Source organism: Prinia subflava, chromosome 10 (genome assembly GCF_021018805.1).
Source record: "Prinia subflava isolate CZ2003 ecotype Zambia chromosome 10, Cam_Psub_1.2, whole genome shotgun sequence".
NCBI classification, from domain to species: Eukaryota; Metazoa; Chordata; class Aves; order Passeriformes; family Cisticolidae; genus Prinia; species Prinia subflava.
The window spans coordinates 3,573,798-3,596,825 of NC_086256.1; the positions used below are offsets into that span (position 1 = coordinate 3,573,798).

Genomic DNA, 23,028 nt, shown 5'->3' on the forward strand with positions numbered 1-23,028 from the left:
GCTTGAGGCGCTGAGGGAGAGCGGGCTCTGCGCCTGATGAGGGGGGCCCTGCTCCCCGCGCCGCCACAAAATGGCGGCCGCCGCCTGAGGGGAGCGGCGGCGGCGGGAAGGGCGGCGGCCCCGCCTGAGGGAAGGGACGCGGGGCCCCGGCGGCCGCTGCAGCGGCGCGGCCCCCGTTCCGCCTCCCGCTCTCCGCCCCGGCTCCGTATCGATAGCGGCTCCGCGGTCCGGCCCCTCCGCCGCCGCCTCCCGCGGTGGTGAGTAGGGGAGCCCGGTGGAGGAGGTCGTTCCCGGTCCCTGGGACGTGCAGCTGTGAGGCGGCCGCAGCTGTCCCCCGCCTCCCCGCCCGCCATTACCCGGCCGGGCGCCTCAGAGTGACTTGTCCCCCGCATTCCCCACTCCCGGCTCCTCACATCAGCCCATGTCACGATAATCGCCGTTACCCGCGAGGGTGGCAGGGCTGGGGGAGAAGCAGAGGCCGCGATCGGAGCCAGAGGGTGAAAATGACGGCGGCGGGGCCCCTCGGGCGGGAGGGCCCGCGTCTCGTCCGTGCCAAGGCATTTCCATGTCCGCGAGCCAGAGGCTCTCGGCTGGTGGAGACTTGGTATCGCTGTGTTTTGTTTCTAGACCAGGAGAAAGTACGAGCAATGTGCTCACAGATCCTGCTTTTCCTCATGTATAGGAATGGCACCAGTGGGCGGGAGCCCAGTCAGGAAAGGTGATGACCCACAAGGGACGCCTGCAGTCACTCTGATCTGATAGTAATAAAAGTGAAAGGAAAAAAGTAAATCACTCCTCGTTTTATTCTCAGTGATGCAAGATACGGATATCTTTCACAGTCAGAAGCAGATTGATGTGTTACAACTGTAACCGGATGCAGTTGTGACTGTGACCTTTTTTTGTGCAATGTAGACGTTGACAAACTAATACGTAGTATCCGTTTGGGGAAAATGAAATAACGATTTGGAGTTTCTTGTTTGGGTGAGCTTCTTAATACCAGTCTGCTCTTTTTCTCTTTTTTTCAGGGTAACTAACCAAAGAAGTTATGAATTTCATCTGTGGTCTAAAGCTGTCGGGCAGGAATTGTATTTTGTCTCATTTGGCTTCTTTGTGCAAGCAGGGGAAGTGCAATAATCTCTCCAGGTCTTACAGAGGATGGTGCCGAACTCAGGGTGACAGAAACACATGCCAATGGTTGGATTTGAGTGGAAATACGAGAAACTGTTTTTTGACTGGAAACCCTGACTGCTGTAGAAACATCATTGGTAGAGGACTGAGATGTTTTTCGGATGTCTCACATAGAAGTGGACAGCAAGTGGACAGGAATGCACACCATAATTCGGGAAGATTGTGCTCCCAGTCTTCTCAGCCACAGGGGGAGAAGATCCCATCCCTCCTCATCAGTTCTGCAGGGCAACCCCCACATCACTTTCCTGCTTGGAGCATTCAGATCAACAGGTCTTTTCACACATCACCGTCACTGCAGGCTGCACCAGTTCCTCTTTTCTGGATTCTTGTGAAGCCAGCTCAGAAATTATTTGCCATCATTCTTGGCAGGTAAAATACTCTGTTGCTTTCCTCTCAGCGCAAGACCCATCGTGCAAAGTGTGAGTGTGGGGAGGGTGGCAGGTGTGTTTGTAGTACTGTTTGACTGATGGTTTGCCCTACAAGAGCTGTTTTCTTCCATTATCAGAGGTGTTAGATGTATTTTTTGCTGTTTTACTTCTCATTTACATGTGGTAGAGGGTGATGAACCAAGATACCAAGGGGCATTCTTTCTTGTCCTATGGGAGGGAAGAAATGTAGTAGGGTGGAAGTCAATTACAGTATAACCCCTCATAAGCTCCTAGATGAGATGAGGCTGTAATAGAAAATACAGTAACAAATTCCTTTTCAACTATGTCCTAAATTAACACTGCTTGTATCTTACAGGAGCATAAGAAAATGGTGGAAGGCACTTCCTCCTAATAAACGGGAACTCTTCAAAGAAAGTGCCAGAAAAAACAAATGGAAGATCCTGCTGGGTGTCAGCAGCTTAGGAATTGTATTTGTCATGTTTTATTTTACCCACTTGGAGGAGACACCCATCACTGGGCGTGCTCGACTGTTGGTGTTTGGCAAAGAGCATTTTAGGGAACTGTCACAGATGGAGTATGATATGGTAAGATTTTAGACAAGAAATTGAGAGTGCTCAAAAATGGTTCCTTTTTTAAAGTGGTGAGATAATCCTGTTAGTGAGATGGGCAAACAAACCTGGTAGTGTCTGATGAGTTTTGAACTTCGTGCTCAGAACCCTGCAGAGTCCCTTCATCTGTTACCTCCTCCTCTTGTCCCCATCCTTTTTTAGAATTCCCTTTCCACGAGGAGCACATAGTGGTTACAAGCACATAACATGCTTGTAGTGAACATTCTTAAATGTTTCTTGTCCATTGACCCAGTCCCTGTAATTTTGAGTTCTGTGATTTCCTGTTGTAAAGTGAAATTTGATAAACCATATCCAAATGTATCCACATTCCTGTCTGTCAGAGACACAAGAACAGAACAAATACAAGGATATTTTCAAATGGCATGCTTTGTATATATTTGTCCACCTAAAAAATTAGGACCAATGAATTTTTTTTTCAGTGGATGGAGCAGTTCAAAGATCAAATGTTACCTGAGACAGACGCACGCTACCGGGTTGTGGAGAGAGTTGTTGGGCATTTGTCTGAAAGCAACAAGGACGTCCCCCAAGTCTCAGCTCTCCAGTGGGTTATCCATGTGGTGGATGAGCCAGGTGTAAATGCTTTTGTGCTTCCAGTAAGTTGTACACCACACAAAAAAGTAATAATATTGAAACAGTGCTTGATACTTAAATGTCCTACTTGATTTTTATTCTCTTTGTTTACAGAATGGTCAAGTGTTTGTTTTTACTGGGTTGCTGGATGCAGTTTCTGATATTCATCAGCTGTCATTTATTTTAGGACATGAAATAGCTCACGCTGTGCTGGAACATGCAGTAAGTCTTTAAAGAAAGCTGTGTCATATTCTTAAATAATTAATTCTAATTACTCTAGTTATGATTTTCCCTATCATTACCAACCAACTTTTCTGTGTGACTCTATCTAATGAATGCAAAATTGAGTTTGAAAGGAGTAGATCCTTATTATTCGTGTAGCACTTAATAACTGTCAGAAGAGCTGGGGTGGTCCCTGTTAACACGAAGGCTGCCAGGGCTTTATTCACAGCTGTACAGGTGGGTTCTGCCTCACTTTGGTCTGCAGATCCCTCTCTTACAGCACAGACATAAAGAACTGGAGGTACTCAGCAACTCTGTTACTCCTGTGTTGTTAATACCTGCAGAAGTGGATACACTTTTTAAAAGTATCTTTAAATACTTGATGCTGTTATTATTGTAGCACACAGTTTTAGAATGCCAGATTCTACCCAGAGCTGGGTTCTTGTATGATTCTGGGTGAGGAACAGTTCACATCATGGTTTCTTGGGCTCAGTTCAGCCAATCAGCCCTTTAAACTTCTAAAATATTTCTGATAATAAAAAAGAACTTATCTTGTTTGTATGGAATCTGTGTCACCCAACTGGCACAGAGAGAAGTATTGCATGATCCTGCTTGTGAATGCTCTGATCAATTTGTTGCAATGTCAAACAGAGCTCTGGAAAACAGAATAATCTCTTGGATCCTGAATTTAAAGGAAAGCAGCGGAAAATAAAAGATAAATACATTATGTGTACTGTCACCGTATCCCATTAGTGATCCTGTCTCAGTGAGGTCTTATCTTTTCTCAAATTAATGTAAAGAACAGTCTTTGGGTTCTTTTTATAGATTTTTCATTCACACTGAGGTGTTTCATGGTCTTTTTACTGAAGAACTTTTTCTGCTTGTTGCCTGCATTCTACCTCAAGCTTTGATGAATCTCTCAGAGAGGCTGATAGGCAGAATGTATTTGTTCCAGCTGTATTTATGCAGCTTATGTGAATTCTGCCCTGAAAGTACCTTGTATCCAACTGGGGTTTTTTATTTATTTGTTTGGAGTGGTTTTTGGTTTTGTTTGTTTGTTTTGTACAAGCAGGGAGTGTTGTGCTTGCCCTCTTCCTGTGGCTCCACAAGAAAAAAAAATAACCAGTGATTTTTAAAGTGTTTCCAAATTCTGTTATGTTCTAAAGAAATGTCAGACAGTGAAGAATGAAAATGGGATGATTTCTGTTTGCAGGCAGAGAAAGCCAGCCTGGTTCACTTCTTGGATTTTCTCTCCCTCATCTTTCTCACTATGATTTGGGCCATCTGTCCTCGGGACAGCTTGGCAGTTGTTGGCCAGTGGATTCAGAGCAAGTTGCAGGAGGTAAGGCTGACATTTCCTATTGTCCTTCCTGATTTCCTTGGAAGGACATTCTTAATCTTTTGCTACACTGAATAGTAACTTCGGGGAAAAAGGCAAAAGGAGAAATGTAAGCAAAAATTTAATATTAGAGTCTGTTATGGAGTGAGATACGTTTTTATAAATCTGATTCTGCTTTAGTTGACGCTGATTTTCATTTGCCATGTTGAAGAACTTTAGGTTTCCCTAAATGGCTGGATTTAGTTGCACAGGCTGCAAGAACCCGCTTGCCAATTAAGACAGATGATTGTCTTTTAGGAAGGTAACTTGCCCTTTAAATTTGTATATGGTAAAATGCCATGTTTTTATTTTAAGTAGTTGTTAAATTCTTCCTAAACCAAATAAAATATATGGAATTCTTTGAATGTATTGTTAGTGGTAAGAATGGTTTCCAAGATTAAAAAATTGAGAACCTAAACACCCTTTATATAAACCATGCTATAGTACAAGTTGCTAAAATAATCTTTTCAGCCAGTAAATATTTCAGCAAAGTAAAATTCAGAGGCTTCCTCGTGCCAGTTTTCTTCAGCAGTTTAATTTACTCTCTGGACAGTTACTGATCCATTTATTTTTTTTAAAGGGTGTTTTTTAAATAGATATTTGCTTAGATCATAAAACTGGAATCTGAATAAAGTGAAAGATCTCTTTGGTTTCTTTGACTTGATGCTTTTCCTGAGATTTCTCCCAGTTCCTCAAAAACATGAAATTAAACATAACCAATCTGTTTTGGTAGTTCTTATGCTAATGGGTAGATGTGTGGATTCTGAACATAAATTATCTCTAAAGAGCTTGGATATTTGCACAAGTAGCTAAGAAACCAATACATTGATGAATGCTAGCCAGCATTTTGAAGAGCTGAATTTGGCAAAAACAAAGTGTGAATGAATCCTGAGACTGCTCATAATTTAGACAGCAAGATTCCTCTCCCTGTCAGCTCCTCTCCATGTCTTCTCCTCTCCACAGAGGATGGGTGTTTTAGAATCATGGAATTGTGCTTTAGATTAGAAAGGGAATCTGGGTTTGAGCTCAGAGTCCTGTGCAAAGGAAATATCATCTATGGGACACTGTCCTGGTTTAAAAGGCTGATCAAACTTCAGTGATATTGAAGTGATAAATACTTGCAAAGCTTTCATCCCATAGACAAAAGAAGCTGAATAGAAAATTGAGGTTTTTTTAGTCACCCAAGAGTGCAGTGTCTGTTTCCCTCATTCACTGTTTGCCTGTTGTGCTTACATGAAAGTGAATCATTCTGCACATTTTCTCAGGATGTTTCTCTTCCTTTTCTTCCATAACTGTATTTTGCTTTTTAAGGCTGTAGCATCCCATTCTGTGAAAGGATTATTTAACCATGCTGTGGTACTTGCTTCTGTTTCAATATTTGTTTTTCTCCTATGTCCTTAAAGGCTTGACTTTTTGACCTGCTGACTATTGTGTATTTTTTATTATTGACTCTTAAGTGTTTCCCAGTGATTGTTTGTAGGCCTTTGGCCATGTGAGCTCCAGTTCTGCCTTTCCCCCAAAGCTAATGAGTTTTCTTTCCTTAATAAATTGTTAATTTTTCTGATGACATTTATTTGGGGTTGTTCCTTAAACGTGTATTTCTGGACTGAAGCATATTTGCTTTGTTAAAGAGCAGCAGTGACTTTATATGGGAAGTAAAGGCTGGGAATTATTCTTGGAATAGCACCAAGCGTGACTCTGAGTTTTACTCATGCCCCACACACCAGTGTGTGAACATGCAGTGCTTTATACTCCTTTCTTGTCCACCTCACACCGTAAGTTTTGTGTTTCATGTGCAAACTGGTGATTTGGGCTAGTCAGCATCCCTGGAACTCCCTTTTCTTCAACACACACAGACAGCTCTGATAATTGATTTGAAAATCAAATCCATTTTATTTTTTTGTGTCCAATTTCTGACAAGGATTTTACATCAGTTTGAAGTTCTAATTTTTCATTCCAGCACATTCACAAAAGGTCTTTGAAACAATTTCATTTTTCAGCTGCTGATGAATACCACTGTTTGTTAGATACCTCAGGACTCTTTTTGTTACCAGTTTAATTTCACTGTCTAAAAAATGTTTACTATTTAATCAAATAGTTTATCTGGCTAAGTGGGAAATGGTGCTTCAGGAATATATGACAGACTAGGCAGGAGTTTCTTTGCTGTTTAGTGAATATATGTGCACCAACAGACCTGGAACACTTTTCCAGGCAGTTACAATACATGTTATTACAAGGCAGTAATAACATGTATTCCAATTCAAGGAATTATTTTATCATAAGAGGATTTTAAAAAATATATTTATAATTGCATTGTTGATGGTCTGTATGGCAACTAAGAATGTAGAAAGTGATCTCAACTCTGCTTACTTCTAAATGAGCATGTTTGGCTTTTAAAACCAGATTTGGTTGGCTTCTATTTTTGATTTAGGAAAGAAAAACTATCAGTACTACTTTGGAAAGCAGCAAAAAGTTACTTACCTTAATGTGCTCAAGGGGCTGGATTACTTCTTTGGTGCTCTTCATTTCAAACTGGTTTCTGGTTTGTTTGATTTTTGGTCTTTTTCCCCCTGAAACTTCTAAGGAGGACAAATTTCTATAGCCAGATAAAGAGCTGATAACACCTTTTTGAGCTGATAAACCTTCCTCTCTTCTCTAACCTTGCACATTTGCCATTCCTCAGTTCCCATTTCCTAATGGATGACTAAACCAGGATGTTGTGACAGGTCCCTTATCTCTGCAGGAGCAGGCTGTTTAAACAAGTCCTCATTTGCATTTACTATAACATGACAGACTAGGCTAAGGCTGCTCAAATCTACATGAATTGCCTTTGAGAAAACCACCCCTGTCTCTTGGTGTATTTTAATGCTCTAGAAAAATAGGAGAGGAGTTTGGTCAGCTTTATGTCTTCTAGTTTGATTGCTCAAGGGGAATTTGCATCTTGTGTTAGGCACAGTCATGGCAAGGGAGTGATTTCTGCTGCAAATATTTATGGCTACATCCCTTTATTGTGGGCAGTTTGCCATAGGAAATAGATGATACCAGGCTTGAAGGCATCAGAAAAGTTTAGGGAACCACTGGAATTTTTTTACATACAGTTTCTGCAAGAAAAAATCTTGATGTCAATGAAAGAGTGAAGTGAAAAGAATTCTGGTGAAAAGTTGGTATTAACTTTCAGTTCCTGCAAAATGAGATTGGCTGTGCCAATGAAAATATATCTAATTTGAATTAATTTCAACTGAATACAGGATCAATGAGTTAGATATAATGGAATTAGAGATTACATTAAGAAAATTAATACTGATCACACGCAATGTGAGCACGATAGATAAACCCCACTTCTTATGAGAAGGTTAAAAGGCAGCTATGAGGTTCTATCTTTGCACACATCCCAAACCAAGGAACAGAGCTTTGATGTGTTTCTTTGCAGTTCATGTTTGACAGACCCTACAGCAGAACCCTGGAGGCTGAAGCTGATAAAGTGGGACTTCAGTTTGCAGCAAAGGTAACTACAACAGATTGGTTTTATTAGCAATAACAATAAAATCAGCAAAAAAATAAGTACCAGACATTTTTCAGTTTCTGTTACAATCAGAGGGAGTTTCATTCTTCATATGGAGGTAAACTGTAAGTTGTTGAAGATATGTCATTTTATGAAGAGGTGGGAAATAAAATTGTTTTTAGGAAAAGAAAGTCATTCTGGCTAATTGTATGCAATAATATTGAAGTGTGTAAAGTTGTGCATTACCTGCACAGTCTCCTTTCTGTGTAGTTTGTTGTTATTAGAAGAAAACCCCATGTATTTGTAAACAGAAGAACTCTAAATAGGGATCTTCCATAAGTAGGATTTAATTCTATGTAAAGATTTAAAGATTTAAGCTAAATACAGCCATAACAACAATACAGCTTTGCAAAAGGAGAACAAAAATTTGGCCAGGAGCTACTCAGCATTTTTTCATAGTTTATTATTTCAGTTACTCTTTTTTTCCCTGTGGAATTTAATTCTTTTTTAAAGGAACTGAACCAACTCTGATTCCTGACTCAGTGCAGTAGACTTGTGTGAAATACCAGTGAGAGCAGCACCATCTAGTGTTAATATTTCATAAGCAAAATTTCCTTTTAATAATTATTAATGTTTCTTTAAGGAAGGGTTTTTAAAATTGACTTTGATTCTGTGATTAAAACTGCATTTGTAATGTGAAGTTGTCTAAGGGAATAATACAATCCATTAAAAAAATGTAATTGCTGTGTTTGTGCTCACTGCTTTCTAATACTGAAAAAGTAGGGCCATACCAGAAAGAAAGAAGTGAAGTGACATATGAGCATTTCTCTGCTTGTGCAGATAACCTTTTTATAGTAATAATTTAAATAAATAAATTCAAAGGATAAAGCACCACGTCTGTTTCCAGGATGGGGAATGAGAAGAAGTAATTCTCTTATCTTCTGACTACTTGTCTCTTTTTTTTTTTCTCAGCAAATTGAAGTCAGTGTAAGAAATCTTAGTTATTTTTCTTCTCTACTTAAATGTGAAAATAGAGAAGTCTGTGGTGATACACAAAAGCAATTCTAAAAGTTACTGTTCTGTGACTTTCTGTGGTTAAATATATACTTCTTGAAGAGAGTCAGGAATTCCACAGAATTACTGTTTTATTGTGTCATGGATTCCACAGACCACCCATAAAAGGCCATGTAATCAATTACAGAAAAGCATTTCCAGTTACTTTTTAAGCATATTTAAGTATAAATTATTATCACCTTGTATTTTTGACTCTCAGCTTCTTCCTGTAAATTTGCCTGAATCTGCAGAGATGATTAATTGGTTCTAGTAAATATAACTTGGAATTTGCAGCTAAGCTTTTTTTGTAAAGAACAAGTATATGCCAGAAATTGTAAACCTTTTCTTTTTCCTGAAGGCGAAAGGTGAAAGTTTTTTAAGGCACAGGTGTTTAAAGGAATAGATCCAGTGTCTGCATGGGTTTTTCATTGCTTTTAGATATTTTGGAACAGCTTTTTCCCGTCAGATTTAAGGACCATCTAAACAGGCTTTAGAGACTTAAAATTTGGGATGTGTTGTGTAATTCAGTATCAATCAGACTGTGTATTTCTTGCTCTGAACCCCCAGTAGTGTTCCCATTTCCCTTCTGTTCCCAGGCCTGTGCGGATGTCCGCGCCAGCAGCGTCTTTTGGCAGCAGATGGAGCTGGCAGAGACCATCCAGGGGCAGCCCAAGCTGCCCGAGTGGCTCTCCACACACCCCTCCCATGAAAACAGAGCTGAGCACTTGGACCGCCTCATCCCAGAGGTGAGCAGGGCTCAGGGAGGTGCCTTTTCCTCTCAGGAAAGTTGCCAGAAGTGGTTTGGTATTAATTGATTAATTAGCTGCGTTGGTATTGATTCAAAATTTACTCTGATAGGACCGTGCTTATCTTTCTCTTTATCCTTACAGAAATTCTTCATTGCAAAGCTTTCAGCTTTAAAGTTTTATTAAATGAGGAAAAAGTAAGGTAGCACAGATAAAATGTAATTCTATGCCAAGTGGTTTGGGGTGTTTTTTTCTGAGTTCTGACCAATTTTTGCTTTTGAATGGCCTTTTCATATAGATGTGACAGTGCCACAGGCCTTATCCACTCTTTCTAATTTTTTGCCATTTTGGAAAGGCAGTTTTTAAGTTGGATCCCAAAATTGTCCTGACTTCTCTTGCTTTTGTAGCAAATAAAAAAATAAACTAGAGTGTTAAAGCATTCCACTGCAACACTGTTTTTCAGCAAGCTAAACTCTGTTTAGAAATACTCTTTTTTATAACCAGCTAGTAATTTCTTCTTTTTTAAAAAAAATTCTCTGTCACTTTAAGTCTTTCTCAGTTCCAAACTGCAAAGACACTTGAAGATTTATTGGCAGAGGGAGCACTAAAATGTTGAGGTGTTTGCTGACTTCAAAGGAGAAAAAAAGAGTTTCATGAATCCTTTGATGAGAATGAATACAGTAAATATTCTAAATGATGGCATAAATCAAAGTCAGCATTGGGAGTAGGAGGCTGAAGAGGGGCTAGACTGGATATTTCAAATTAATACACACAAAGTCTGTACTGTGCAAAAGCAGACCGGGAGAATGTTTTTGATGGATTTTCTAACACATTTGAGCAGCTGAATAGAAAATGATTTTTGTTGTGGAGCCTCAGTTTTAGCTGGCTTGAACATAAAGGCTTCAGGATCGTTTATTTTCATGTAGTTGTTGACTGGCTTATAAAGAGGTAATGAAATAATTTACTTCTTATGTCCTACCCCAGGCCTGAGCAAATAAGTTAAATAACTGAGCAACTGTGTAAAACTGTTATTTCTGTCTCATCTCTCGTAGTTTAGCAGCTGGAGCAACCCTCATTTTTACTGCTCCTCACACTTCCAAGAGCAGTGAAGGCTGGGGAGATCTCCCAAAAGATAATTGAGGGGAGATATTTTTGTTTGCCTTTTACCTTAAACACTCTTTGGAGTAAGATGAGGAATCAGGGGCTGTTTTTAAAACAGCCTAAACCTGTTTTTAGCAAGTTCACAAGGTAAGTGAGGTTGGCACTACAAAACTGCAACAAAGATGAAAGGAAATGTGTAGAGGAGGCTTCTTGTGTGAGGCATTGACTCCCCTTCTTGTGGGAGCTGCTGCCTTCAGGCTGCAGTTCAGGCACAGAAAGGGAATCCCAGGCTTTTATTGTTGCTCAATATCAGCCCCTTTTTATTTCATTCTTCACGTACTTTGAGCTTTTTCAAACAGGATGTTTACTACATATTAACTGCCATTAGATACTCAGAGCCCAGGAGAGAAGCCAGATTATCAGAAAAGGCCTTTTTCTCTCCAGTATCTGTGAAGAAACTGGTACTTCCTGAGACTCTCATGAGCATTACTGGGTTTCATGTGCTGCTGGTTTTGGAGCTGAAATGGTTTTCAGGGCAATACATCTCTTATTAGACCAGCTACTATAGCTGGGACAAATAGGGACAAACCTTTGGACTTCTTTAATATTTCTCTAGAGACTTTTAAGCAAGTTCACAATAAGATGCAGTCATACAAAGTGAGAATTTTCCTTCAGGTAATGAAATGTCACATCTCAATAAGGTGATGGAACAGTCTCAGGAGGTGTAAATTAAAGGGGGACTATCACAGGGATCCCTTTCAAGTAATGAAAAGACTGAGAGTCAATCAAATGGGTGTTAAAGATCTTGCATCTGGTTTTCTGAACAAGTTGGAGGCTACAGCAACACTGAGGGATCAGTGAACAAGCGAACCATAAGCAGTTACAAAGTGGTGCTGTCCTAGAAGTGAAATAAAGCACATGAAAAAGATTTGCTGTGTTTTTAAAGTATTTCCTTAAGACAGGGATGTGTTTGATTGCAAACCAGGAAAACAGAGTACAGGAAACTGAAATCTCTTAGAATTCCTACATGCAGGAGGGAGAGATGCATTTTATTTTCAGAAAAAGGAATCTTAAAGTAATTTTGTAGTGGGGGGAGAGGATGGTCATTGTTCTGGAGAGAGAGTCTGTGGGAGTGTAGTGCCAGACAGAAGCTACAGAATCTTCTAGTTCATCTCAGTGTTTTATCTTCATGTTCTCTGACTTGCTGCAGTGTCTGTTTCCAAGTGTGCAGTTCAAATGCAGCACTGTACATCAGTGGAAGCGTGAGCTAAACTGAATAAAGCAGAAGGTTATCTACTGAGCCTTGCCTGGGATACAAAAATTCATTTTGATGTGACATTTGCTTTTTTAGCATCGTCTTGTTGGCTCAGATTCCATTTTTGAGTCACTGTAACTCATTTTTCCACTTTCTTGTGGAAATGCCGTGGTGAGATCATTTAGAGACTAATAATAAGTTGGGATATATCCATTGCACTTGTCTTGTTTGCAAGGTCAGTTAACTTGTGAAAAAAAGTTAATTAATTTACTTTGTTTTTGTCAAATTCACATTGGCTGCTTATTATTTTTATTTACTTTTGTGTAGTTAATACTTTTTCCTCTGCTGCCTTTTGATATGGGAGATACATTTATTTTCCTTCCTTTTTAAAAGTGAGTTGGTATATTTGCCCTTTGCTTATGATGTGAACATTACTTCAGATTATTCTAGTATTAGAATATGTTAATTTAGCCCTATGTAGAAACAAGACTAAAAACCACTGACCTGCATTTCTATCCTCTCCATAAAGTTATTAAATATTTTGTCACAACTTTTCTTTTTTATGCCAACATCAGTGGAAGATTGGAAGTATTAACATTATGTATAAGCTGCTTTTCTTCTCTATTCAGTAAAGTCTATCAATTCCTTTAATCATCTTTTTACTTCATTAAGACTGTAAGGGCTTGAGAGCAGCAGGTAGTCTGGTGTCTGTGACAGTGTGAAGGATTAATACTGGGAGCTAAAAATTACTTATTTCTCTATTTGGTATTACTTATTTCTCTGCTGGTAGCTTTACATGAAGGTGACAGGATGAGGGAGACCTCCCTAATTCTTCTGCCTTCCCTGTTCCCAAACATTTCAGGAGGTGACTGTGGTAGTACAGATAAGAAAATCAGCTTTGTTAATAAATTTGTTAATAACCTTTGTTATTTACAATTGGGGTTGGGTGTTTAATTTGGGATCTCCTGAAGCCCTAAGGAGGCAGGTGCCTGCTCTCACTGGAATGTGCAGTTACAGCTGTCCTGAGCAGGGAGGTGACAAGTTAACCTGGCTTTTCTTTTCGTGTCTGTAGTTATTCAGTGCCATGTGAGGTGATGGTGTTGAATAGATACCTTCTACCCCCTTGCACAGCTTTATCTCTAGCACAAACTCAAACATCCACAGGGTGAAAATGTTCACCTGAAGTACCTGGGCTTGATCTTTGTTAAGGCTTTAGGTGAGTGAAACCATGGAAGTAGGTCAGGCACTGCACAGCCAGAGATACAAAATTGCTAAATTAGTTTAAAAGAGGATTATGTTGCCTTTTCCAGGATACAGCCTAAATCTTTATATTCCCTTTTGCCTTGAATAACACTGCTTGACATTAATGCAGTCTTGCAGCAGCTTATGTTCTAGAAGACAAGAGAAAACTCTTGATTTGTCATGAACATCAGTTTAGAAACTGATTGGTCACTGAAGCAGAAGAGTGTTCCTCAGTACAGTTTAGTGTGGTGACTACATGGACAGTCATGCTGTAGAAAAACAAGCTATGAAGGATTTAGTCATATTTTTTAAAACTTAGACAGGAACAATATTTGCGTGCCTAATCCAGACTTGTCTATCCAGTAATTTAAATTTTACATTTCAACAAGAAACAACTGGAGAAACTTGCTACATTTTTGGAATGTGTCTTTTTCCAAAACCATTTGTTAATTTTAAATTCTATTTGTTTCTAGCCATTTACAGCAAACTCTGTCAGTTCACTGTAGTAAAGTTAGAGGAGAAATATGTTTTGGAACCTCCTTATGCAAAAAAAAAAAGTTAAGAAGCTCTGTTCTTCTATTTTAAAGTCTGCTGTACTGCTGTAGTTTCCAATGCCTTCTGTGCAAGTATATCAAAGTGTTTCAAAATGATGGGCAAATATTTATGCAGAGCTGTACTGGAATATTTGTTTTGATGTTTCAGACAAAGCTAGTGGATATAAAGCAGATTAAAAATTTCTGCTCTGTCTACACTGCAATGAAAGGACTGCTATGAAAGCTTATTTTCTTCCTCCTCATGAATCCATCTAGAACAAATTAATGAATTAATTAGTGTGTTTTCTGCTGCCAGTGCCAAGTACTGGCCAGGAGGCATCTGGCTACAGCTCAGGACAGGTCTGGCCACTGCTTTTCAAGAATCAGTGATTATGAAGTAGAGTGGAATAAAATGTACATTTGAACTGGTTTCCTATGAAAGGATTAAAACCAGAGCTGGATGTAAATCTACCCATGGTTTATGCTGTTAACTGAGGCCAAGACAGATAATATTGAACAAACATGACCATACCACAGTGACCATTGATAAATGGTAACCATCAGACTTGTTTTGGTCGTGGAGTTTCATTTTGCAGATCTCAAAAAAGTTGTTCTCAGTGGGGATGTAGAACCCTCTAGAGTTTTACATGTAGAATTTTGCTATATAATACATAGGATCTACTTTTCTTAATTAGTTTAAATAAGTTATAGGAGGCTCCATGGCCACGAGTAGTTCTGTGTACAGCTGCTTGCAAAGCATCAGTTTACTGTGTGCCAAACACACAAGGAGCTGCCAGTTGGTGTGGTCTAATTAAAGTATGTTCAGCTTTGTGACAAAGAACACAACTTAAGCATCCTTTAAAACAGCTTTGAACAGGTTGGTATCAATTTCTCCACGGTGCCTTTGAGACTTGAGATTCACCCACTGCCATTCCTTTCTTGGATTGCCAACCAGACAAGATGATCTGGGGAGAAAGTGCTTGTGCTAATGAATTTTAGTTCTCTGGGAAATCCTCTGGCTCCTTTGTGTCCTTATTTTCTTACTTGTAAAATGCAAGCAATGGCACTTACTCAGTGATCAGGACTAACTTAAAGTTTGGTCTCTTACTGATCTTTTTATCCAGAGGAATTGTTACATTCTAGAGACATTATTTTCCTGTGACATTATTTTCTCATAATACTCGGAAACTTGGAATGCTCCAAATGCTTCTTGGAGATGAGCTCACTTGTGTGGCTTTAACTAAACTGATGAACAATCTGGATCTCTGTGCCAAACAGTTAAAAGTCCATTATGTTATTGGAGATTTTCCCTCCTTTTTGAGTCAGAAATCTATATATAGTTACTTCAATAATAGAACATATCCGAGGAAGTAAATTATTCAGAGCCCTTTTTTTTCTTGATGCAGTCATTTTCATTTACATTTGAATATAAATATAAATATAAAAATATGAAGCTGAGTGCAGTAATAGCCTGTGGGCTACATACACCCCCACTCAATTAAATGGATTTCCTGCTGGGATTTTTCTTCTTTCTGAGGCATTTTAGAATATGGATTGATTCAACATTTTTCTTCAAAGTAGCCTGAAAGGGCTACAAAAAGTTTAGTTTATATGTGAATGTAAGTTAAAAGGTACTGATGTGGGCAAGTATCACAGACAACATTGGAGAATTTCCTGTCTAATTATGTTGTAATTTAGACGATCCATCCTTGGAGATCACCGTGTGAGAAAATCATTTCACTCTTTATTTTTCCCATTGTTTTACCATGTTGCTACATTTTGTCACAGGAATTCTTGCTTTCTGTTGAGAAGTTGTTCAGTAACAATTCAGGCTCATAATTACACTAACCAATGTGCAAATGCAAACCTGACTGGAAAGCCAAAGTCACTGAAACCTTTCCTGTTTTTCCTATTTGAATGAGCTTGATTTGTTTTCCTATGTGTTCACAGGCTCTTAAAATAAGAGAGAGCTGCAATTGCCCATCTCTTTCTGGACCAGATCCTCGTCTTATTTTCAGACTTAACATGCAACATCTCCTGGAATCATCTAAAGGTCGAGAAGCCCCAAATTCTACAAAGCAAGATCCCTCAAAACCAAAACTGGACTTTCCTCACACTCAAAAAGTGGAAGATATGCCAGTGACTTTTGCAGTTAAACCCACAAACTGATGACATTAATTTTCACTTTTTATGGAACTGGTGGTCCCTGAAGGTCTGTCTTATAACACAAAATTGTCTTTGAACCATGAAGAAGATGTAGCCACTCAGATTCTCCATTTCTTTTATGTGATCTCTCACTCAAAGCAATAAGGAACCATGCCCACACAAGAAGAGCAGCGTGTTGAAGCAGAAAGTTTCTTATTCATTAAGAGTTACTAAAATAAATCACTTCTCAGGGGAAAGATAATCTCATACAATCCAGTCACACAGTGTAATTTTCAGCTTTATCAGGCTCACCTTGATCAGAGGACAGATGAGCCAGAAGCGTCCCTAAAGCAGAGGGAAAAGTACAATTTTCATCACTTAAGTTGTCTGGTTTATCTTGCCATAATTTGGGTTAGATCTACTCAGCTTCATTTGAGAAATAATGAGAAGAGCTTACTGCCTGCTCCACATTCAGGGTGTTTAAAAATATTAAGCTGAGAAGAGATAATAGCTATGGGCTAGATACACCCTCACTTAATTAGGTGGATTTACTGCTGGGATTTTGCTTCTTTCTGAGGCATTTTAGAATGTGGATTGATTCAACATTTTTCTTCAAACTAACCTGAAAGGGCTGCACCAAGTTCAGTTTTAAAAAAAGGAGTAAAATAATTTTCAGGGGATTCTTCCTTCTGAAAGAGGCACTGAAGAATCATGGTAGCACCAGATGCTTTACAAAGATGCCTCTTGTCTTTTTTAAGTGATCAGGGTGCCTCATCAGAGGGCAGTTTTGCTGCCTCAACATTTGATTTGGTTATATCCATTTGGCTAGAAATGGTTGCTGATGTGGAGTGTATTACATAGGAGACAAATACAAGGTTTCTTGACTGCACAGCTTTTGCAGATGATTTTATCATGAAGGTGACTTCTCATCAGGAAACTGGCATCTAATGCTGAGCATCCCTCCCTGCCTTCATTCCCTCCTTTTGAAGCCACCCTTTTTATACCATGGAGACAAATATGGACAATGTAGGGAAAGCTCTGCCTTTCAGGATGGGTGACCCGCTGTACCCAGCATGTTAATCTGTGTTTGCACATGTTTGAATTGTCCTTACTTAGCAGCTGATGGAAATACTGAAATGCTGATCTTTAAGGAAGATGTAGAAGGAGGTGGCAGTGAATGAAAATAAAAAAGGGAATCCTGTTCCTTTATCTTTGTTAAAATGTATTTGCTGTTATGCTTTTTGTTACTCACTTGATCAAAACAAAAATCTCTTTCATAAATGATAGTGTCTTACTTGAAGAAAACATTCAAAATATTTTACGGTGTATCCTAATTTGAAACATTCTTTTCGTATATGGAGGAGGGTAAACTTAATCATATTTCTTCCATTAAATCCAAATGCAAGCTTTTAAGAAGGAAAAAATTACCTATTCAGTGCAGTCAGTGACTTTAGTTGGAAAAACAGATTGTGAAACAAGTAATGCTTTTAGTGACTTCAGTCGATGAAGCCGTGTCCTTTGAGAAACACCAGCAAGTCCCTTATCTCTGTCCAGAGGTAAGTTGATGTCTGTGTAATGCTGATGATTCCAGGCCTGATTATACAGGTCTAGATTGGCTGCATATTGCTTACAAGCTGTTTTTAAACCTCTGCTCAATCCTGCTGGCAGCAGGCAGAAGGTCCAGCCTGACCATTATTCATCCATCCATTTTTATTCTTCGTGACAGGAGTTTTTGTAACAGACGCTCAGTGATGTGTTGCAGCATTTGGACATTGTCACCTGAAGGTAAACAGAAAAATACACCATTTAGATTTCCCTGTGGACCTCTGAGTTTATCCTGCAGCACCAAAACCCCAACGCTGCTGCCTCTCTCTTGCTCCAGTGTCAGAGCTTGTTTTGTTATCCTGCTGCTGCTTGACATGCAACTGGATGCCCGTGTCTGGTAGGACTAAGGAGAACAAACAAGAGTTTTTATAGCATTCAGGATGAAGTAGGAATCTACACAAATTTCATATTTCTGCTGTCTGTTTTAAGTGACTGAAGTACTGCAGTTGAAGGCAGGAGATGCAATTTTCCAGTTCACCATGGGAGATTTTTTAAAATTTGTAGGTAAATAGTCCTGCAACAATAATCATGGTGATGTGGGAGAAAAGGTTTCAAGGGAGGGATAATTGCTTATATTAGACTGACCAGGGGATTGTGTATTTCTTCCAACTATACTCATCTAATAAAAGTCACTCCTCTTTTTACAAACATACACACACACGGGTATAAAGTGCACACACAACACACACAAGAGTTAGGCCTCTACACTAGAACACTATATATTTAAATACTGTTTAAATTGTTTTAAATGTATAGTTTTACATAAAAGGTGGGGTGCTGAAAATTTCAGGTTTTAATTTAGATTTTAATTTGCCCCAAATACTTTTCTCAAGTGCTTTGGAAAGGGTTTCTCCTTTCTGCTTTGCTTGTGTCCAACACAGAAAATGCCTTGTGTTCATCTGCCTCTGGGGGACACTTTTTTCTTAAATTCTTACTGAATACTCTATCATGGATCTGCCTTTATTGCTAAAGCATTTTCCTTTCTGTTTCTTGAACAGAAAAATTACCAAAATGTTGCCTTCCATAGTAAACATTTCACTTTTAAAGTCAAAGTATGTATAATAATTTTATGTGGGTACATATCATAATATACATATGTTAATATATAAACTATAATGTATTATTATATTATTAATCATTAAAATATAATTTCAAACTATATCCCTCAGGAAAATACTGTGATTGCAAGCTTCTGATTATCTGTAGAAACTTTCCATTGCAATTGTAACTCACGATGGCAAAGGAAAAGCAGTTGTAGAAGTGTTGTTAAAGGAGTTCAGTGCTTGGAAAACACAGTATATAAGAGGGAGAATAGTGGCTAAAGTGAAAAAAGCTAAGATAGACCAGTAAAAATGCATCTGGATTTCCACCTCCAGTACTTTGTGCTGCACTTCACAGCTTCCTGCTGGAAGAGTAAATACATGGTATAAATGTCACTCTTAATGCATTTACTATATTTGAAATGTTGAGAGATTTCGTGAGCAGGGGAGGTGCATTCAAGGCAGTCCTGCAATAAAAATGGCTCCTTTACCTTTTGGTTTATCAAGTTTACTCGTGTGGTTTGGTTAGGTTTTTATTTTTAAATTTATTTTATTTTTTTCTTTTATCTTTAGACTTGAAATACAGAAGTGCCAGGAAAGCAAAGCAAACAGCTGTTAGAATGCTCTTTGTTCTCCAGTTCTGTTTGTAGTCTCTAAAAGAGAGCAATTCTGCAAGCTTGATGCTTTTTCCATATATTATGTAGGCTGCCAGAGCTTTTTTCTTGTGGTGTGATGTTTGTATCTCAATACCCTTGGTTGAAAAGCTGCTTTCTCTGTAATAGTGTGTGTAAGTTATTTTACAGCCATCCAGATTCTCTCTGGTGGAGATCTTTGTTTTGGGAGATTTGAAAGGGGAGCAGGATGCTCACAGAGTGGTGATCTAGAGGTGACAGGATGACTTTCCTGTCAGCAGTACAGGGTGTTTTCTTTAGGTTTCCTGTCCATATTGCAGAGTGTGCATTGAACACTCACAGGAAGGACTGATATTAACAACTTGCATTTCTAAATCACCTGAAGCACCTCATAAATACAGTTTTTCCATAACACCTGTGTAGGTGATCCTTCTAGCAGTTCTGTTGGGGATCTTGGAATTTAGTAAGATGGAGATTTTAGCAAAGCTCCACAGAAAGTCAGTAAAAAATCTAGAGCAGGAGCCTTGGCATTCTGAGCCATTCCTTGGCTTACAATGTTTGTGTGTGACCAAACCAGAATCCTCACAGCAAATGGAAGTGATGGGCTTTGGGTGATCTCTGCATTTATAATTTTGTCTCCTTTCGATGTCTCTCTGCAGAGTTTGGAGGTGCCTCTTTGTGCACGCTCCACTAAGTTACAGTTATTTGCTCTTGGTGTGGCTATTTCTTTAGCTACTTTCTCCTATGCATAAACTGGTTGTTGTTTGCTCACTGCCCATCTTCACTAAGGAGCTGATGCCTACATCTCTTGACATGCTGGTTATTTAATCTCAAAAAAAGAGTTTGGTCACAAATTTGTGTTTCCACAACAAAACCAGGGATTGTTTTGTCTATTTACTGTCACATTTGGTGTCAGATAAAGCCATGTCAAAGCTGGTTACAATTCCTTCTTTTCCAATTCCTTCTTTCTGCCTTTTCCTGGAGCTGCAGGTGTCTGCTGGAACACCAAGGGCTGCTGAGAGATGAGGATAAGCAGAAGGGGCTCCTCAGTGAGTGGAGGAGACAGGGCTGGGTGCTGGCTGTGATAACTTCATTGCTGGGGCTGACAATTGCTGCAGGTCTGTAAAGAGAACTGACTGAGTGTCTCTGGTGTCGCTCGCTGCTGCCTGCACACACTGCAGCCATGCAGTAAATACACTCTGTGATCTCCTGAAGCCCCAGGCTGTGTGCCAAACCAGGCCCAGCAGAATATTCCTGGTTCCCTTGTTCTGGCTGTGCTGGTTCAAGCCGAGCCAGGGGCTCTCACCCTGATTTATGGACGTATGCAAAGAATTGTTATCTCCAGCACATAAATTCATTATAACTATTAAACTAAGCTGAAATTGAACCTGTTGACCTGGAAGTGAATGGCTCCATAACATTTCATTAATCCTCTGAGATGTTTAATTCCTGCTAATTTGATATTTCAGATACGATCTTCTCTGCAGATATAATGGCTTAATTAGTATACATTACATGATGTCTCTTCACAGTACAGCGTGTACAGTATTTATCCACTAGAAAAGTAATTCAGTAGAGCTCAATTATAATACATTGACTAGAGCATAAAAGTTGAAAAGAATATGTGCAGTAGTCATTATGTTTTAAGCATAAACATTTTTTAAGCAGTCTTCTGTTTGTTGATACCTATTGCCTTCTAAAAATGATGGTCCTGAAGATTTTGTTGCAGCTTATTAAAATATTGACTGAGAGCACTTCTTGGTCATACCACCAAAATCCATGCTCTAGATACCTATTTTGTAATATTCAGCTTGTAAATTTTTTTACTGAAGTCACCTGTTTCAGAGCAAGTCTGTGTGACAGTTCAGGACAGTTCAGGACAGTTCAGGACAAGGGTGCCAATTGGGACTGCAGGGTACAAACAAAGGGAGAGGTCATGGATCTTTGGGATGTGGTAATTTTCCTTCCTGTGGAGTCAGTGGAGGCACAGATGTGAGGAAGCTCTTGAGTTGAATTTAGTTCAACCCAACCACTCCCCTTCTGACCACTCTCTACAATCTAAGACTTGACTTAATTAAATTTATCTCTTTTTCCCTTCTAGCATTGATCTATATATTGTATATTTGAACTCTAGAGAATCGAAACTCCTTACTCCTACCTGGGCTACATTGCCAGATTTTTTCCACGCATATTTGGAATAAGTAATGAAGGAGTAAATGCCGAGGGAAAAACGCAGTGTGAGTTTTCAGTCACCAGGTGGCAGCTGGGCTGCCCGAGCCGGGCTCAGGCCGATGGATGCAGCCCCTGCGGGTTCAGCCCGGACTCAGTAAATGATCCTGGCGATTTTCCCTCCGTGTTAACGGCAGTGACTCCTCCCTAGAGTGAACTCGAAACATCAGGAGGAGAAAATGCACGTGTTAGTCTAGGATGTTCTGATTTTCTTCTCCAGATTTTTCTTTTTAGAGGATGAAGGATAATGGAGAGAATAAGAGTTCAGCCAGACCCAGTTGCTCAGGAGGGATGAAACGGGAGGACTCTGATTTTTTCTCTGGTCTCAATGCTCGGTGTTCTCTCTCTCCTCCCTCCCCTATTCCCCCCATTCCATGTGAGATATTTCTTGAACTGAGAGGCTGAAGGGCAGTAATTGATCTTGGTGTTTTAAGGAGTTGAACATGTATCTCTTAGATTTCAGAGACTGCCAGGTATGTGAAGAGCTGCTTCAGATTCTAAGCCTGGAGAAGGTTTCTGTGTTTTGTTTAAGCACTTGAACAAAATGGCAGACGATCCTCAAAGTGCTCAAACCTCAGCTCGCACCCTGTCCAATGGGGTTTTACCCTCTCCTTTGCTGTATCCTCAGCTTCATCACCTTCCCTTTACTTTGATCACACAGATGAGGCTACACTGCTCTGTTTCATCATCTTTTCATCCAAAAAGCTCAAAGGAAACAAAACCCTTGAGAAGCAACAGGGTCTAATTTCCACTGTCTCAATGAGGCCTCTATCCTGTTCACACTGAAATCCCTGGCAAAAGTCCCAGTAGTTAGATCTGGATTTCTCCCTGCTTCAAACAATATTCTTCCTTTTGTGCTTTATCCTCTGCTTGTCAGAATCAGCTGATTATGAGCTCCTGCACAGATGACATCTTATCTGCAGTCAGCAGGAAGGAGGCATGAATTAGGGCTTAGAAGAAAATCTTCAATAATTAGCCACAGAGGAAGGAAAACATCCAAAAAAAGTACACAGAAGGAATTGACTTATTTCATTTGACTGGGCTGGAAAGTTCAGCTGTAATGATAGTGGTTAAATTAATTATGTTGATTTGGTGACAAGTAAACTAGCATGTCCCCAAACGATGTGTATTATTTTTGAACCCAGATGAAGTAACTGCACACTGCTGGTGATATGTGTCAGAGTCACAGATATCAGGTATTCCTCATGTGGACTTTTCACCCCATGCTCCTTCAGGGTGTGATTCATGATGGCACAATTTGGTCACACACAACCCTTAAGCCAGAGTTTGGATAAGTGCAAGGCTCTAGTGCTTTCTCTGAAATCTTTATTATTGTGAATAACTGTGATGGACACAGTTTTGGATGCTGTGGTGGCTTGTGAGCTCTGTCATGGAAAGATACATTCTGCTGTAGCTGAGGAGTGTTCTGGGGCTATGCCCATCTTCAGCAGTGGCTGCTGGCAGGAATGGTCCTGCATCCTCCCTCCCACTCCTGTTACAGCTCTGTTCTGCCTCAGCTGCAGCTCCAGCGACCAGAGGTGTTTGTGGGCACAGCAAAGATCACACACC

General features: G+C 39.6%; 1 protein-coding gene across 1 annotated transcript; it reads left to right on the plus strand.

Moving 5' to 3' along the window:
• Positions 1 to 117: 117 nt before the first annotated feature.
• On the plus strand, positions 118 to 19,100 carry OMA1 (OMA1 zinc metallopeptidase). Its single transcript, XM_063406989.1, has 9 exons — positions 118 to 257; positions 1,026 to 1,557; positions 1,933 to 2,161; positions 2,626 to 2,799; positions 2,891 to 2,998; positions 4,212 to 4,340; positions 7,807 to 7,881; positions 9,528 to 9,677; positions 15,759 to 19,100. Exons 2-9 carry the CDS (start codon positions 1,046 to 1,048, stop codon positions 15,975 to 15,977), a joined length of 1,596 nt encoding a protein of 531 aa, XP_063263059.1. The 5' UTR covers positions 118 to 257; positions 1,026 to 1,045; the 3' UTR covers positions 15,978 to 19,100.
• The last annotated feature ends 3,928 nt before the right edge of the window (positions 19,101 to 23,028 follow it).